This window comes from Cololabis saira, chromosome 6 (assembly GCF_033807715.1).
Source record: "Cololabis saira isolate AMF1-May2022 chromosome 6, fColSai1.1, whole genome shotgun sequence".
In the NCBI taxonomy this organism is placed as follows: Eukaryota; Metazoa; Chordata; class Actinopteri; order Beloniformes; family Belonidae; genus Cololabis; species Cololabis saira.
The window spans coordinates 37,581,596-37,597,501 of record NC_084592.1 but is presented as its reverse complement, the minus strand read 5'-3'; the positions used below and the strand labels follow the sequence as shown (position 1 = coordinate 37,597,501).

Genomic DNA, 15,906 nt, shown 5'->3' with positions numbered 1-15,906 from the left:
GGACGCATCACGGCGCAGATCCAGGGCCGTATCATCACTGAGCAATGCTCCAACGCTTCACTGCACTTCTGCAACCACCACCACCTCTTCCAGCCGCCCTCGAACGCCTCGCCTGGAAACCGTGGAGCAGTGAGGCGTTCAGGGACAGCACCTCACAGTGAGGCGTTCAGGGTCCTGCAGTTATTAAACTTTGAAGTTTGGTAAGCGACACGTGAACTGGTGCAGAGCTTTTGGACCTACAGTCAGCTGTTACGGTGAGGAAGAGTTAATTTATGGCGTTTGTTTCTGCTGATGTTTTCTGTAACTTCATCCTGAACCATCTCCTTAACGTGCATATTAATTAACAAATAAATGAGATGCATATTTTTGTAGGTAAAGTAAGCAACATTGATTAAAACACAGGGTTTATACAGCAATCCTTATGTTAAATTTAATACCAATTTAATACCTTTTTCACTACCTTCAGATTTTTTTTTTTTTTTTAAACTGTCAACATTAAGTGTTAATCACGGACATTTTAACATTAATACAGATTTTGAACTATAGAACACTATACAGAACAGATTTATAGACTCATTGATGTTGACCAGATGTTTCACATTTATTTCACTTTGTGAATGACAATAAAATAGACTGCTTAAAATGTAAAAGGTAAAAAATAATACCAATTTAAAAAAAAATAATACCTCTGACAGTGAATTTAACACTTTTAATGGCCTTAAATTTGGCAATTTTCATTTATCACCTTTTAATACTTTTTAAAACCCCGCGGAAACCCTGAAACAGAGTAAATGTCCAAGAAGATTTCCTTTTTAAATTTGATTTTATTAAAAACATGAATGTTTTGCTTCAAAACAAACATCTGTACAATCAGTGACTACTGGGAACCCGGACTGGGACCAGGACCGGAACTGGGGGCCGACCCGACGGTCCAGAGGCAAACCCGGAGCCGTGGCCGTGATGCATTCAGGGACCCTGATCTGCCAGCAGAGTCAGGAAACGCTGCTCCAGGGCGGCCCAGGAGTACAAGGAGGTGTCGACCTGAGAGACCAGAACCAGAGTTTACGGACAGAACCACCTGTGAGCCGGGCGCTCGGCAGCTTCAGGCTGCAGCACTGTAATGACATCTGCGGGCGTTACCGTGACGACGTGTCTGCGGGCGATGTCGGGTCTCCTGCAGAGCTGCTGCAGCCGCTTACACAGCTGCTCGGGGGTGGCATACAGGTACCGCGCTGCAGCAGAGAAGAGGAAGGTCAGGAGTTGCAGACGGAGGACACGGCGGTGCATTTGTGGCAGGTGTGTTTACCTGGAAATATCTCCGGGTACACCAGCGCCTTTGGACACAGCGGAAAACAGCCGCAGTGGACCGCCTCCAACCTGCAACACAGTAGGCATGGGGCGATATACGATATTATCGTATATCGCGATAAAAAACGGCCGCAATAACGTTATCGTGGGGTACTGTAATTATCGCCAAATTTTTTTTTTTTTTTTGGTCACACAAGGCTACCCTGTCAGGTAGAAGCCAGTGTTATTTTTTTTCATGTATTTTATTAATATTATTTATTATTATTATTTATTTAATATTTTTTCAGAGAGTAGTACAATCCGTGTGCATTTGACTACTGTGGCACTTTATTTTCACTCAATCTTTGTGTTGGCCATGCAGCTTTTGTTTTGTATACTACAGAGCAGTGCCTTTATTTTATTATTTTTCCAGAGAGCCGTACTAAGTAGCAGGCAGCCAGCTACTGTTAAAGTTTCAGAGAGTAATACAATCAGTGTGCATTTGGCTCTACTTTGTCACTTTATTTCTATTTGTCACTTATTTCTTTCGACTCTCAGGGAAGTATTTTCTTACAAAAAAGAAAGTTCAAATAAGTACCGGTACTATAGTTTACACTTTGTAATGCATAACATTTACAGTACACTATTTGTTCTCTACCTCAAGTGTCACTGTGTTGAGAATGATTTGAGAATAAATGTTCTGAAGGAACCAGTGGATCCACGGTTAGTGTTTTTCCTTGCATTTTAAGAATTTTATAAGCGACACGCTAATATCGTGATAATATCGTAATCGTGATATTTTTGTCCACTAATATCGTGATATGAAATTTTCATATCGTCCCATGCCTACAACACAGTCAACCCGGTAACTTCCAGACCTGGATATCGCTTTAAACTTCTGATGATCGTGTAACAGCGAGACGGTTCTGCCTGTTTTCTACGCAACAGAACGGGGCTCCATCTCTGCAGATGACGGTTCACGGCGGAGGGCGTTTCATTATCTGAGATATAAGTGAAGGCAGTGACTTCATGGCGGCCGCGGGGCGTCAACGAGGTCCGCTGATGATCCAGATTAATCAGATGGAACCAGATTCAGAGTTAATGAGGATCAAAGTGTCGCTGACGCCCCGGGCCCACGTCATTCCACTCCACAGCACCGGCGACCGCGGCCCAGGCTTTTATTCTGAAGAGCCGGTCTGGGGCTTTTATTGTGTGGATCCGAGCTGATGAGGACGTTTTAATAAACACGATGCGGCCTGTGTGGTTTCCTGCAGGAGTCCTTCCACGTTTCACTCGCGTGTGCATCAGCGGGAGGCGTCATGTGACCGCAGATGACATCAACCAGGGAGAAGACTGTTGTGGGGTTTATTTTTAGGTAATTTCCTCATGTAAACTTCAGAAACTCTGCATGACTGCTCCAGAGCGATGCCCCGGTCCCTCTAGGTTTCGGATCAAAGACGCCCTCCTTCCTCCTCCTCTCTTCTTCTCTGCCATAATTAGCTCAAGGTTCATGATTTAAATTTAAAACATGAATTTCTAAATTAACCTGTTTATTTCTGACTTGGATAAAAAGAAAGTGGTCGCTGCTGATCTCGCTCCTGATTGGCTGCCGAGCTCCGTCGGTGAGTTTACAGCCGTTTCAAAGACTGCATTTTATTTTTTAAAGGAGACCAGTATCCGACCAGTTCTCCAGATGGATCAGAGTAACGAGGACTATGGAGGACCAAAGAACTACTAACTCTTATTTCAACTAGTGGCAGAGTTGGCTTCAAGAGAAGACTAAGAAAGGAAGTTCAAAAGAAACTGGTTGTTTTAGATCATGTCTAATGGTTTTAGCCGTTTTTTTTGTTTTTGTATTTGCCTCATTTAGTATGCACTTATTTATCTTTAGTTGTACTTGGATTTATCTTTAATCTATCTGTTTTTTGTTGTTATTTGTTATTTGTTTTTGTTCTTTCATTTTCGTTTTTTCATTTAGGAAAATTCATTTTCTTTTCATGGTTTTCTGCTTCTTATTATCTTTAGTTTTTATTAGTTTTTGTTTTTTGTCTTGTTTTTCTTTTTAGTTGTTGTTCTTTGTACTTGTTATCTACTTTGTTTTATTCTGTTTAACTAACATTTTATATTGTACTGTAAAAGTTTTTTTTAGAAATGTATATTTGTACTGTTGGACCCCAGGAAGAATAGTTGCTGCTGAGGCAGCAACTAATGGGGATCTGAAATAAATAAATAAAATAAAAAAAACTACAAGCTCATATCCCATATTTTTCTGTTTGGTTTTAAAAATTAATAGAAAATAAAAGAAATGAGAGACTTGAGACTGATGCAGAAAAACCAAAGAATGAAGGACGCGTCGATGTATTTAGTTCTACGAGCGGCAGCAGGTGGTCAGAGAGGCGAAGCGTCCTGGCGTCCTCTGAAGAAGAAAGCGTATTGATCAGCTTTGATCAGCAGCGGGTGTTCAGGTTCTGTGGGCCCCCGCTCACCTGTGATGTGGATCAGAACTGAACCCACTACAGAGCGTGTTTGTAACTGGTGTCCAGCCTGCAGACAGCAGCAGATGTTCACGTCCCACTCACACTTTAATGTCTCTGACTGCAGGTCATCTGCTCCTCGCTGCACTCGGCTTCTGTGGACGACCCGGTTCCCCGGCTTCGTCTACTCCAGTGAAGTGAACCCCAGCTCCCATCTGAGCGCAGACATGAATCAGGTGCACATCAGACGGGCTCTCTGATTGGCTGTTGCTGCTGGGCTCAAACCCACCTGACCAGAGCAGATCAGAGACGGGCTCCGAGGCCGCTCTGATGATGCCACCTGACCGGTGCCGAGGGCGGGATTAAGAGCCTCACATGGACAGGTGAGGATGATGATGTGCAACACACACACACACACACACACACACACACACACACACACACACACACACACACACACACACACACACACACACACACACACACACACACACACACACACACACACACACACACACACACACACACACACACACACACACACACACACACACACACACACACACACACACACACGAGGGTTGCAGAGTTCAAAGACGGAAACTTTTTATGGGAATGAACCGAAAAATATGGGAAGGTTGATCTGTTGGAGGGAACTTAAATAGATGAAAATAAATAGATCTTTGCTTTTATTTTGAAAGCACCACAAAAGATTTCTGCTTTTATTGTGACAGAGCCAGATAAGATTGTTTCTTTACTTTGACGAGGCAACTTTTTTTCGATTTATTCTGACAGAATCAGAGGACAACGCTCAATTTTGAAAGAGCCCGAGGAGACGGCGGATTTTACTTTGAAAGGGCTAGAGCAGGGGTCGGCAACCCGTGGCTCTAGAGCCGCATGCGGCTCTTTAGCGCCGCCCTAGTGGCTCCTGGAGCTTTTTAAAAAAATGTTTGACCTTTTTTTCCCTTTTTTTTCTTCTTTTTTCTTTTTTCCTTTTCATTTTCTTCTTTTCTTTTTTCTTATTTTTTTCTGCTTCTTTTTTTTCTCTTTTTTCTTCCTTTTTCCTTTCCTTTTTAATCTCGACAATTTGACTTTTTTCTCGAAATCTTGACTTTTTTTAGACATTGTCTTTTTTCTCGAAATTTTTACTTTTTTCTCGACATTTCGACTTTTTTCTCAACATTTTGACTTTTTTCTCAAAATTATTACTTTTTTCTCATCATTTTGACTTTTTTCATGACATTTTGACTTTTTTCTCAAAGTACATAATGAAAAAAAAAATCCTCCCCCAGCATGTGTTGCCTTCATTCTAAGGCTTATACAAGACTTTTCATTTTTTGCGGCTCCAGACATATTTATTTTTTGCCTTTTTGGTCCAATATGGCTCTTTCAACATTTTGGGTTGCCGACCGCTGGGCTAGAATCACAGCACAGGTGGGGCTGAAGCTACTGCTGAGCAAGTGGAGTTAGACTCACATGGCGACCCCGAAGAACTCGTGGTCGGCGGTGGAGACGACCACGTCGGCGTCACAGAGAACCTGCAGGTACTGGTCTTTACTGGACAGGAAACCCCAGTTCAGGATGTGAGAGTCCAGCAGACGTCTGGCGGAGGAGAAGATCTCTGCAGGAGGACACACACAGATCTACAGACCTGCTCTCACACCAGGGTCACATGGGGTGGGGTTTGTGTGTGTGTGTGTGTGTGTGTGTGTGTGTGTTTACGAGCGCAGCAGGAGTCAAACAGGTGAAGACGATCAATACTCCGACTCTGTTACTGAAATCACTGGGCTCTTAACGTGATTGGCTCCGAGCGCTCGTCCAGCTGATTTACCGCCAGCTGTTTGTGCTGCAGTTAAACTTTATGTCCCAATATCTCAGAGTGTGTCTGATCATTACCTTAAAACACACACGCTCATTATCACATCATCAGCTGACGATACGGACAATTAAAGATGGAGAGCTCTGAACTGATGCAGCTGAACCACGAAGACCGCGGAGCTTCTCTCACTCACACACACATGGGTGGGTGTGTGTGTGTGTGTGTGTGTGTGTGTGTGTGTGTGTGTGTGTGTGTGTGTGTGTGCGTGATACACAAGGATACCGCAACAGTTTGACCAAACCTTAACCTCATCAAGCTGGGTGGAAACAAACTCCCACTTTATAACACTTGTAGGTATTTTTAAATCATTTGGTTACAATAACGTAATCTTTATCTTTCAGCGCCTTTACCAGCAGCCCTAGACTTACGGAAGACGCCATCAGAGCACAACGACTTTAACCACCGCTACGTCTAGCTAGCCCAGGGGTCAGCAACCCGCGGCTCTAGAGCCGCATGTGGCTCTTTAGCGCTGCCCTAGTGGCTCCTGGAGCTTTTTCAAAAATGTTTAACCTTTTTTTTCCATTTTTTCCTTTTTTTTTCCTTTTTTCTTTGTTTATTCTTTTTTCCCTTTTTCTTTTCCTTTTTAATCTCGACATTTCAACTTTTTTCTCGACATTTCAACATTTATCTCGAAATTTTGACTTTTTTCTCGAAATTTTGACTTTTTCCTCGACATTTTGACTTTTTTCTCGTCATTTCAACTTTTTTCTCGAAATTTTGACTTTTTTCTCGAAATTTTGACTTTTTTCTCGAAATTTAGATTTTTTTCTCGACTTTTTTCTCGAGATTGTACTTCAACATTCATCTCGACATTTTGACTTTTTTCTTGAAATTTTGACTTTTTTCTCGAAATTTTGACTTTTTTCTCGACATTTCGACTTTTTTCTCGAGATTTTGTCTTTTTCCTCATCATTTCAACTTTTTTCTCGACATTTCGACTTTTTCCTCGACATTTCGACTATTTTCTCGACATTTTACCTTTCGCCATTTGCCTGCATTATAAGACTTATACGAGACTTTTCATTTTTTGCGGCTCCAGACATATTTGTTTTTTTTGGTCCAATATGGCTCTTTCAACATTTTGGGTTGCCGACCCCTGAGCTAGCCCATGTGAAATGAGGAATGGTTCGACAGATTTGATCAGAATAAATGTGAAGTGATATTAATGAGCATCATGACATGAGGTGGGCGTACCTGGCACGTCGGTGAACGTCTCCCCGAGCACCGACACACGGAAGTCCAGCTGGCGCTCCTTCAGCTTGAGCAGAGTGTTGAAGAACAGCTGGGGGTTTTTGTCGTGTTCCCTTCAAACAAACGCAACACTGAGGTTTTCAGTTGCATCACGAATGTGCACGAGAAACCCCCTAAGGTCCAATCTGAGTAAAAGAAAAGCTAACAGCATAATCGTTCTTATTCTAAAGAGAACACGGCTAGTTGTGCAACATGAATGTACGAACAGAACATCCTAGAAGATTTTATTGTCGTTTCACGACAGTAAATTGACCAGATTATTAAACTCCTCCCCAAATCAGCTCAAACTTTACGCTAGTTGCAGGTGCGAGGTGGGTTGAACACTGGTAAACATCAGTCCGGACGTAAAGCCGCTTGTTGTTGTTTGTTTTCTGCTCCATCAGCAAGACTTCGGTCCTCTGGAGAGAAAAGCTGATCCTGATCTACATTAATCTGCTGCTGCTCAGATCTGAACCCCCCCCATCCCATCGCTCCGGTGCTGCAGCGTCTTCACCTGGAACAGCTGCTCGCCCCCCCAGCAGCAGTAAGATGGCTGTAATCTGAGGATCCAGGCCACCCTCAGATTAAAGCCAAAACCTGATGAGATGCAGCTTCAATCAGAGATTAACAGACGACTGTGGAAATCCTCGTTCCAGCGGCGGTAATCCATCCCTGTGTGTTCACAGCAGATTACAGCTCGCTGCTTTGTTACCGATACCACGCAAGGTGAGGCGGGCGCCGGAGACCACCAACCCAGACCGTCTCAGAGTTATGTCACCCACTTTAAAAATCCTTTAAACATTTATTTGCACCACCAAGCGAAGGTGGACTGAACTCACCACCTGTGAGGCCACACCAGGTGCAGCGGCTTCACCGGTTCTGCAGACTCCTCTTCATGAACGGGTCCCTCAACCGTCCCCGGCTGATGCCGGGACTCGCCCGGTTCCTCCTCGGACCTGCTGGATCATAAACCGTTGTGTGTGAGAACCTCCACGCGGTCAGATTCAGCGCGTCGGCGCTTAAGCAGAGAGCGTTGGGCGTCCTTACCGCTCATCCTGCGGCTTGATGGCGTCACCGTCGGTGTGAGACGCCTCGGCGAGCCGGCGGGCCAGTTTGTGTTCGGGTAGGAGTCTGAAAAACAAGAAACCAGAGTTACAGGCGTGTTGCAGGGACCTGCTTGATTTAGACGCCGACTCAGTAAAAAACTTTTGTTGAATATTTGGTCAGTTGTGTAGCACTTAGGGTTGCCACCCGTCCCGTAAAATACGGAATTGTCCTTTATTTGAGAAAAAAATGTTGCGTCCCGTATTGAACTAATATGGGACGCGATTTGTCCCGTATTTTCATTAATTTTTACACCATATTCTAGTTGAATTATTGAAATAAATTAACTTTTGAACCATATTCTAGTTGAATTATTGAAATAAATTAACTTTTACACCATATTCTAGTTGTATTATTGAAATAAATTAACTTTTACACCATATTCTAGTTTAATTATTGAAATAAATTAAATTTTACACCATATTCTAGTTGAATTATTGAAATAAATTAACTTTTACACCATATTCTAGTTGAATTATTGAAATAAATTAACTTTTACACCATATTCTAGTTGAATTATTGAAATAAATTAACTTAAATCTGGGCTGATATGGACATACGTAGCATAGGAGGCTATTTCAGTTGCTAGTATGGTTGTCTGTCTGTACAGTCATGAAAGTTCAATGCTATTAAAGCACTTTAAACTTTAAATCAAAGCATTTTGTTTTTCATATAAAATAAACACATTTTTATTCAGTTTAGAAGTTTTAGGGCTTTTTTTTTGGCTCCCGCGCTGCTGAAATCAGGGCGTCCCTTATTTCTATTTCTGAAAGGTGGCAACCCTAGTAGCACTTGAAATGCAACCGTTCGACAGAAAAGAAGAATATATGCTGCTGCAAATCATTTTTGAACTGTTTAAAGTCAGGAAACTCTTTTATGGCGCCGTTAACTGATTAAAACCTCCAGAACTTTAGTGTTAGCACTTTTGGGTCGATACCTGGGACTTGCGTGTCGGCGGCAGAGCTGCAGGGGTCTGCAGGGGTTGGCATATACAGTCCAGTCTGGGACTATGAAAATGATGCCAGCTCGTCCCAACTGAGAACTTCGGTCTCAGATTTGGGGGCTCTGATTCCCATCCAGGCTGAAACTAGTCCTGAGATAGGGCTGGGCGATATATCGAGATTTTAATATATATCGATATATATTCAAACACGATATGGTACGAGACAATATTGTTTATATCGATTTTTTTTTTAATTTTTTTTTTTTTTTTTTTTTTTTACATTTTTTTTTTTTAATGATTTTGTGACAAATTGACTTGAATGTTTTATTTGAGATTTGCACAAATGTTTTGTTATTTGCACAACTGTCAACCTCAGTGGAAAAGTCTGCCTGTTACTGTCTACATTGTATTAATTGCACAGTGTATTTTAATTTAATTGTTATGCAGGAAAGGGATATTTGTTTTATTTTATTCAAGAAGCATTTTTATTCTATATATGCAGGCAGTTTATTTTTATTTCATTTGTTTTATACATTTTGATATTGTGCAGACCTCTGTTGATAAATGTACCTGTGTGACATTTGGCACGAGGCTTTGTATTAAAACTGACTGTTTTTTTAAGGGTTTGCCTCAGAAAAAAAATGAAGCTAACAGAGATGCTATGCTATAATGCTTTGGGGGAAACCCCAATTAAGGCACAGAAAAAATATCGAGATATATATCGAGTATCGCCATTTAGCTAGAAAATATCGAGATATGACTTTTGGTCCATATCGCCCAGCTCTACAATGGCGCCAGTGCCCCACACTCCCAGAGTACCACCAGTCCAGGAACCAGTTCTTAAAAAGTCCAATTCTAGAAGCACTACCCCCAATGTCCACAAGATGCTGTGGAGGTGCATGGACCAAGACAAGTGCTCAAGTGGAGGAGTTAACGTATGGTGAGCTCTTGTTCATGACTGATGGAGGAATGGAGCAGGAGGACAACAGGGTGGTTGTGGTGTCTGCAGTGATGCAGAACAGTGTGGTGTGGCGAGGAGAGGGTGGGGTTACTGGCCGGTCTACATTCTGACTTGTGGTCAGGCGAGGAGCCAGCTGAGGAGGTTTGGGCGTCTGGTCAGGATGCTTCCTCTTTAGGATGTTTCCTGGTTAGGATGTTTCCTGGTCAGGATGCTTCCTGGTCAGGATGCTTCCCGGTTAGGATGCTTCCCGGTTAGGATGATTCCTGGTTAAGATGCTTCCGGGTTAAGATGCTTCCCGGTTAAGATGCTTCCCGGTTAGGATGCTTCCCGGTCAGGATGATTCCTGGTTAAGATGCTTCCGGGTTAAGATGCTTCCCGGTTAAGATGCTTCCCGGTTAGGATGCTTCCCGGTCAGGATGATTCCTGGTTAGGATGCTTCCGGGTTAAGATGCTTCCCGGTAGGGGTGGGAAAAAAAATCGATATTTCAATATATTGTTGTGCTCTCTGTTTCAATAAATAATCGATATACTGTCGGCTAATATCGATATTTTATTACAACACACATAATGGTTTACGCGGTTGTCACCGCACTATTGTTCAAGCTCTGCCCCGCCCGCCCCCGCTGCCCTCGTGAACAAAACAAACATATCAAAGCGGCCGCCTGAGAAACCAGCTCAGAAAATACAGAACCACGGGTTACTTCGTACAGACAGCGGGCTGAGCAGCACTGTTAATGCTGGAAGTTACTGGTGTTTAAGCTGCCATGTGCGTTAATGTCCGCTCACACAGACAACCAGCTGCGTTAAGAAACGGACCCCGCTCCGCTCGCGCTCCACGTGAGGAGAGCGGCTCGCGTTACACCAACGCAGAGCCTACGCCGTAGGGTACGCGGCGACGCGTACAGTACGGTGCGTGTCGCCGCGTACCTTACTGCGTTGGTGTAACGCGGAACCATAAATCAGCCTTTACACACGACACGGACACACAGACACACGCCCACCCGTGCAAAACCAGTGTTCAGTGCTTTGGATATTTCAGCTTAAATTTCAAAATGTTACATTAGTTCAATGAAGTTCATATTATTTATATTTATTATAGCTTGTTTGGTTTCTTCTGTTATCGGATACAGTTTGTCATGATAAGTGAAAAATGCCTGATGCTTCATGGCAATATGTGTGTGTGGTGACAGAATAAATTAGACAGGCTAAAAGGATATTGGAAAAGAAGGCATATTGAAAAGCCTATTTGAGTTATTTCTTAGTTATTTCACAATAATTATTTGTGAAAGTATTATTTCACTAGTTATTTTACAGTCATATAATTCAGGCAACAGCGCAAACATTTTTTTTAATAACACTAATCCACATCAATATCGGATCAAATCGAATAAAATGGTGATAATAGATTCTGAATCTTAAGAATCGGATCAATTCTTGACATTTTAATAGATACCCAGCCCTAGGAGGCAGTGAGGTACTGTGCAAAATTAAGTTGCTTACTAGCTTTTCAGTATTAGAAACAAAGCAGTGCACTGTCTTGGTTTATATAAAACATGTTATTAATGTTCATGCACTTTAATTTGTCCAGCTGTACAGTGTTTACATTTACAAGCCTAGGAGACAGTGAGGAAATATACAAATGCACTTTCTTGTATGAAGTTTTAGCATTGAATAAATGCATAACTACAGACGTTTTCCTTTTTATAGGTATTTTTTCCTTTTCAGTCCCATATATCGTGATATATCGCTCTTACCGATATATCGATATATCGATATATCGAATATCGAAAATATCGTGATATTATCGATATCCTGGGCCACATATCGCCAAAGTATCGAATTGGGACTTACCCGTATCGTCCCACCCCTACTTCCCGGTCAGGATGATTCCTGGTCAGGATGATTCCCGGTTAAGATGCTTCCGGGTTAAGATGCTTCCCGGTCAGGATGATTCCTGGTTAAGATGCTTCCCGGTTAAGATGCTTCCCGGTTAGGATGCTTCCCGGTTAGGATGCTTCCCGGTTAGGATGCTTCCTGGTTAGGATGCTTCCCGGTTAGGATGCTTCCCGGTTAAGATGCTTCCTGGTTAGGATGCTTCCCGGTTAGGATGAGTCCCGGTTAAGATGTTTCCTGGTTAAGATGCTTCCCGGTTAAGATGCTTCCCGGTTAAGATGCTTCCCGGTTAAGATGCTTCCCGGTTAGGATGCTTCCGGTTAAGATGCTTCCTGGTCAGGATGCTTCCCGGTTAGGATGCTTCCCGGTCAGGATGCTTCCCGGTTAGGATGCTTCCCGGTTAGGATGCTTCCCGGTTAGGATGAGTCCCGGTTAAGATGTTTCCTGGTTAAGATGCTTCCCGGTTAAGATGCTTCCCGGTTAAGATGCTTCCGGTTAAGATGCTTCCCGGTTAAGATGCTTCCCGGTTAGGATGAGTCCCGGTCAGGATGCTTCCCGGTCAGGATGAGTCCCGGTCAGGATGTTTCCCGGTTAGGATGTTTCCCGGTTAGGATGCTTCCCGGTTAGGATGCTTCCGGTTAGGATGTTTCCCGGTTAGGATGCTTCCCGGTCAGGATGCTTCCTGGTCAGGATGCTTCCTGGTCAGGATGCTTCCGGTCAGGATGATTCCTGGTCAGGATGCTTCCTGGTCAGGATGCTTCCTGGTCAGGATGCTTCCGGTTAGGATGATTCCCGGTTAGGATGCTTCCCGGTTAGGATGATTCCTGGTTAGGATGAGTCCCGGTTAGGATGCTTCCCGGTTAGGATGCTTCCCGGTTAGGATGCTTCCTGGTTAGGATGCTTCCTCTTTAGGATGTTTCCTGGTTAGGATGCTTCCTCTTTAGGATGTTTCCTGGTTAGGATGCTTCCTCTTTAGGATGTTTCCTGGTTAGGATGCTTCCCGGTCAGGATGCTTCCTGGTCAAGATGTTTCCTTGTCAGGATGCTTCCCGGTTAGGATGCTTCCCGGTCAGGATGTTTCCTGGTTAGGATGCTTCCCGGTTAGGATGCTTCCTCTTTAGGATGTTTCCTGGTTAGGATGTTTCCTGGTTAGGATGCTTCCTGGTTAGGATGCTTCCTGGTTAGGATGCTTCCGGTTAGGATGATTCCCGGTTAGGATGCTTCCTGGTCAAGATGTTTCCTGGTTAGGATGCTTCCTGGTTAGGATGCTTCCGGTTAGGATGATTCCCGGTCAGGATGTTTCCCGGTTAAGATGCTTCCGGTTAGGATGATTCCCGGTCAGGATGATTCCTGGTCAGGATGCCTCCAGGTTAGGATGAGTCCTGGTCAGGATGCTTCCCGGAGACTTTCCAGGGAGGTATTGTGGGTACATCCCATCAGATGGAGGATCACCTCAGTATTCCCACTGAAGAGCTGGAGGAGGTGACGAGGACCAGCAGGTCTGGACCTCCTGGCCTCATGACCCAAACTTGGACAAGCAGAAGTTCATAGCTAGATATGGACAGATGGAGCCAACAGTTTGTTTCACTTAGGACAAATTAAACCCTCATTTACTGCTGTCATATATGCTGTTTTTTTAAACATTTTAAATAAATATTTCATAGAGAAAATAACCTGCACAGGTATGACAGGAAAACCCAACTTGCCATCACTTTTATGAGAACCAAGAAACTCAAGTTCAACGACAGCATTTTAAATGGTCTTTGATTAAAAAAAGAAAACAAAACTAAACAGATAGTAATTATTGTTCGATAAGGTTAACTACAATTAAGGATTTTCTTTTTGAATTTACATCCCTGGGACGGATGGACATGGATGGATTGACATGGACGGATGGACATGGATGGATTGACATGGATGGATGGACATGGACGGATGGACATGGACAGGAGTGGACCGTCCGTCTGAACCTGTCTCGTCTCAGGCTGTTTGTGCCTCCGAGGCTTCTGGGAAACATGATTCAATAATCCATTTTAGAAATTAGATGTTTGGCTGGAGGCAATAAAACCATGAGGGGACCAATTAAGTTATTGATGAAGCAGCAGTGATCAGTATGATGATGTCACCTCTGAGTCTGATTAAAGATGAAGGTCACCGCAGCTCGTTTACTTTATTGGCAATAATGAGAAAGTGAAGCTGGAGGCGGCCGACGGACACGAACCGAAAACAAACACCCCCACACGGGCCGGCTCATCCTGGACCGGGAGGGTGACCCCCTCCAGAACTGGGACAGGCATGGACAGGACTGTGTCACGTGACCTGCGGCTAGCTGTATCATATACATACACAGTAGTTTTCCACATCTGCTGGCTGTGAGCACGCTTCCCAAAGCCAGAACCGATAACATCCTTGAATGCTTTTATCAACTGGTTTGTGTGAAGTTTAGTGTTTGATGATGAAGAACTGACCCAAAGCAGCAGATTAAAGGACGATTCCTCATGAGTGCATGAGCATTTGTACTTGGAAGTCCTTGGATTATTCATCAGATTTAGTTTCTGTATCATTAACTGAGACCAAACACCACTTTTAACTTGCAGCGTGAGACTTGATATGAGCGCCCATGTTGGGTTTTAAGAAAGGTGAAGACAAGTCCAGGTGGACCTCTAGTCTTCTACTGTTAAGGCTCAGTTATGGTTCTGCGTCAAAATGGCGCCGTGCCTACGGCGTGTGGTTTGGATCGACGCAGAGGACACGCCGTCACCTGCGCCGTCTCTGACGTGCACGTCCTGAAAATTGTAACTACGCGTCGAGGAGACGCCGACCACACGCAGACCGAGAGGGCTGTGATTGGTTCATTTGAAAGGGAAGCATTTCCGGTTTCCGGTTTGAATCAGTAGTGAACTTCCAGGGCTCTTTTCTTCGTTTATGTGTGATTTTTTTTGTTTTTGTTTTTTGCACAATAGTTGTCCTTATTTCTTTGATTTACTGTGACCGGAAAAAGTCGGATAAACCATTCAGAAAAAGATCGCTAACTAGTGGCCGCGGGGGGTACTGCACCGCGACCAAACGGAGAGACGAGAAGTCTGAAGGGTTCAGCACGGCGTCACGGCTGCGGCGTGTGCTCTGCGTTGGTGTGACGCAGAAGCATAACTGAGCCTTTAGTCAGGATGAACCGGCCAACTCCTGATCGGATCATGGCCACACGAGTGCAGTCAATCACATATTACATTTAGTGAACCGGACATCGTTTCCATTTCCTTTTTAATGCTACTGTGTGCAGCAATACCATTTCTGACCACATGTGGTCAGAGCCGTTACTGCTACGTGGCGCAGCTTTGACGTTAGCCTGTGCTCTAGCGTAAGGAAACTGCTTTCCAGCGTAAGGAAACTGTTTGTATCATAGACCTGCCGACTGGATCCATCTGTAAGCCCCACCCCACTTACGACTGCTAATTTGGACAAGATATCAGCATTGTGAAAACGTTGATCCAGGATGTTTGGACTCATTTTGGACCCAAAAGGGATAAAAGCCTCATCTAGCTGTCGTCATGGTTACAGATGACAGCATCAACACCATTTATGCACCGCAGGAGCTTACAACATTACTTCTGATGAGGGAAGTCATTACCTTCAGATCTACTGCAGAGCTACACAGCAAGTACAGATCTAAGGTTGTAGTAATACATCACCTCAGTTCTTGATTTTTTTTTAGCACAAGCTAGGTAACATATTTCAGGCAAAGTCTGTGTTGCTACATAGCAACTGTGATTAGATCACTTTTGATCATTTACTTTGATTTACCTCAGGACCAATGTGAACATCCTTGTTGATCTAGATGTTAAGTTGGCAGATTAACTTTGTATTAAAGGGGACCTATTATGAAAAACACGTTTTTTCTTGCTTTAACATATATAAAGTGGTCTCCCCTCAGCCTGCCAACTCAGAGAAGGAGGAAAGCAACCAAATTCTGCAGTGTCTGTACAGCCGCCCGGATGAGCCATCCAGTGTGATGTGGATCTACGAGCCGTTCAGATTCTGCTCCCGTCATTACGTAACGAAAATGCGATTTACATAGGTAGTTCCGATGTGTGAAACCACGCCCACAACTAACTGTGTCCTAACTGCATGCAAGCGTC

The 15,906-nt window shown here is 43.7% G+C and overlaps 1 protein-coding gene across 1 annotated transcript in view; it reads right to left on the bottom strand.

Moving 5' to 3' along the window:
* Positions 1-811: 811 nt before the first annotated feature.
* Positions 812-15,906, bottom strand: part of gtdc1 (glycosyltransferase-like domain containing 1) — a 45,441-nt gene continuing 30,346 nt past the window's right edge. The window contains exons 5-11 of the mRNA XM_061724561.1: positions 7,918-8,001; positions 7,710-7,826; positions 6,835-6,944; positions 5,238-5,382; positions 1,307-1,377; positions 1,141-1,232; positions 812-1,041 (exon numbers count right to left, since the gene is read on the bottom strand). Coding sequence (XP_061580545.1) covers positions 967-1,041; positions 1,141-1,232; positions 1,307-1,377; positions 5,238-5,382; positions 6,835-6,944; positions 7,710-7,826; positions 7,918-8,001 — 694 coding nt within the window. The 3' untranslated portion in view covers positions 812-966. The remainder of the gene's footprint in view (positions 1,042-1,140; positions 1,233-1,306; positions 1,378-5,237; positions 5,383-6,834; positions 6,945-7,709; positions 7,827-7,917; positions 8,002-15,906) is intronic.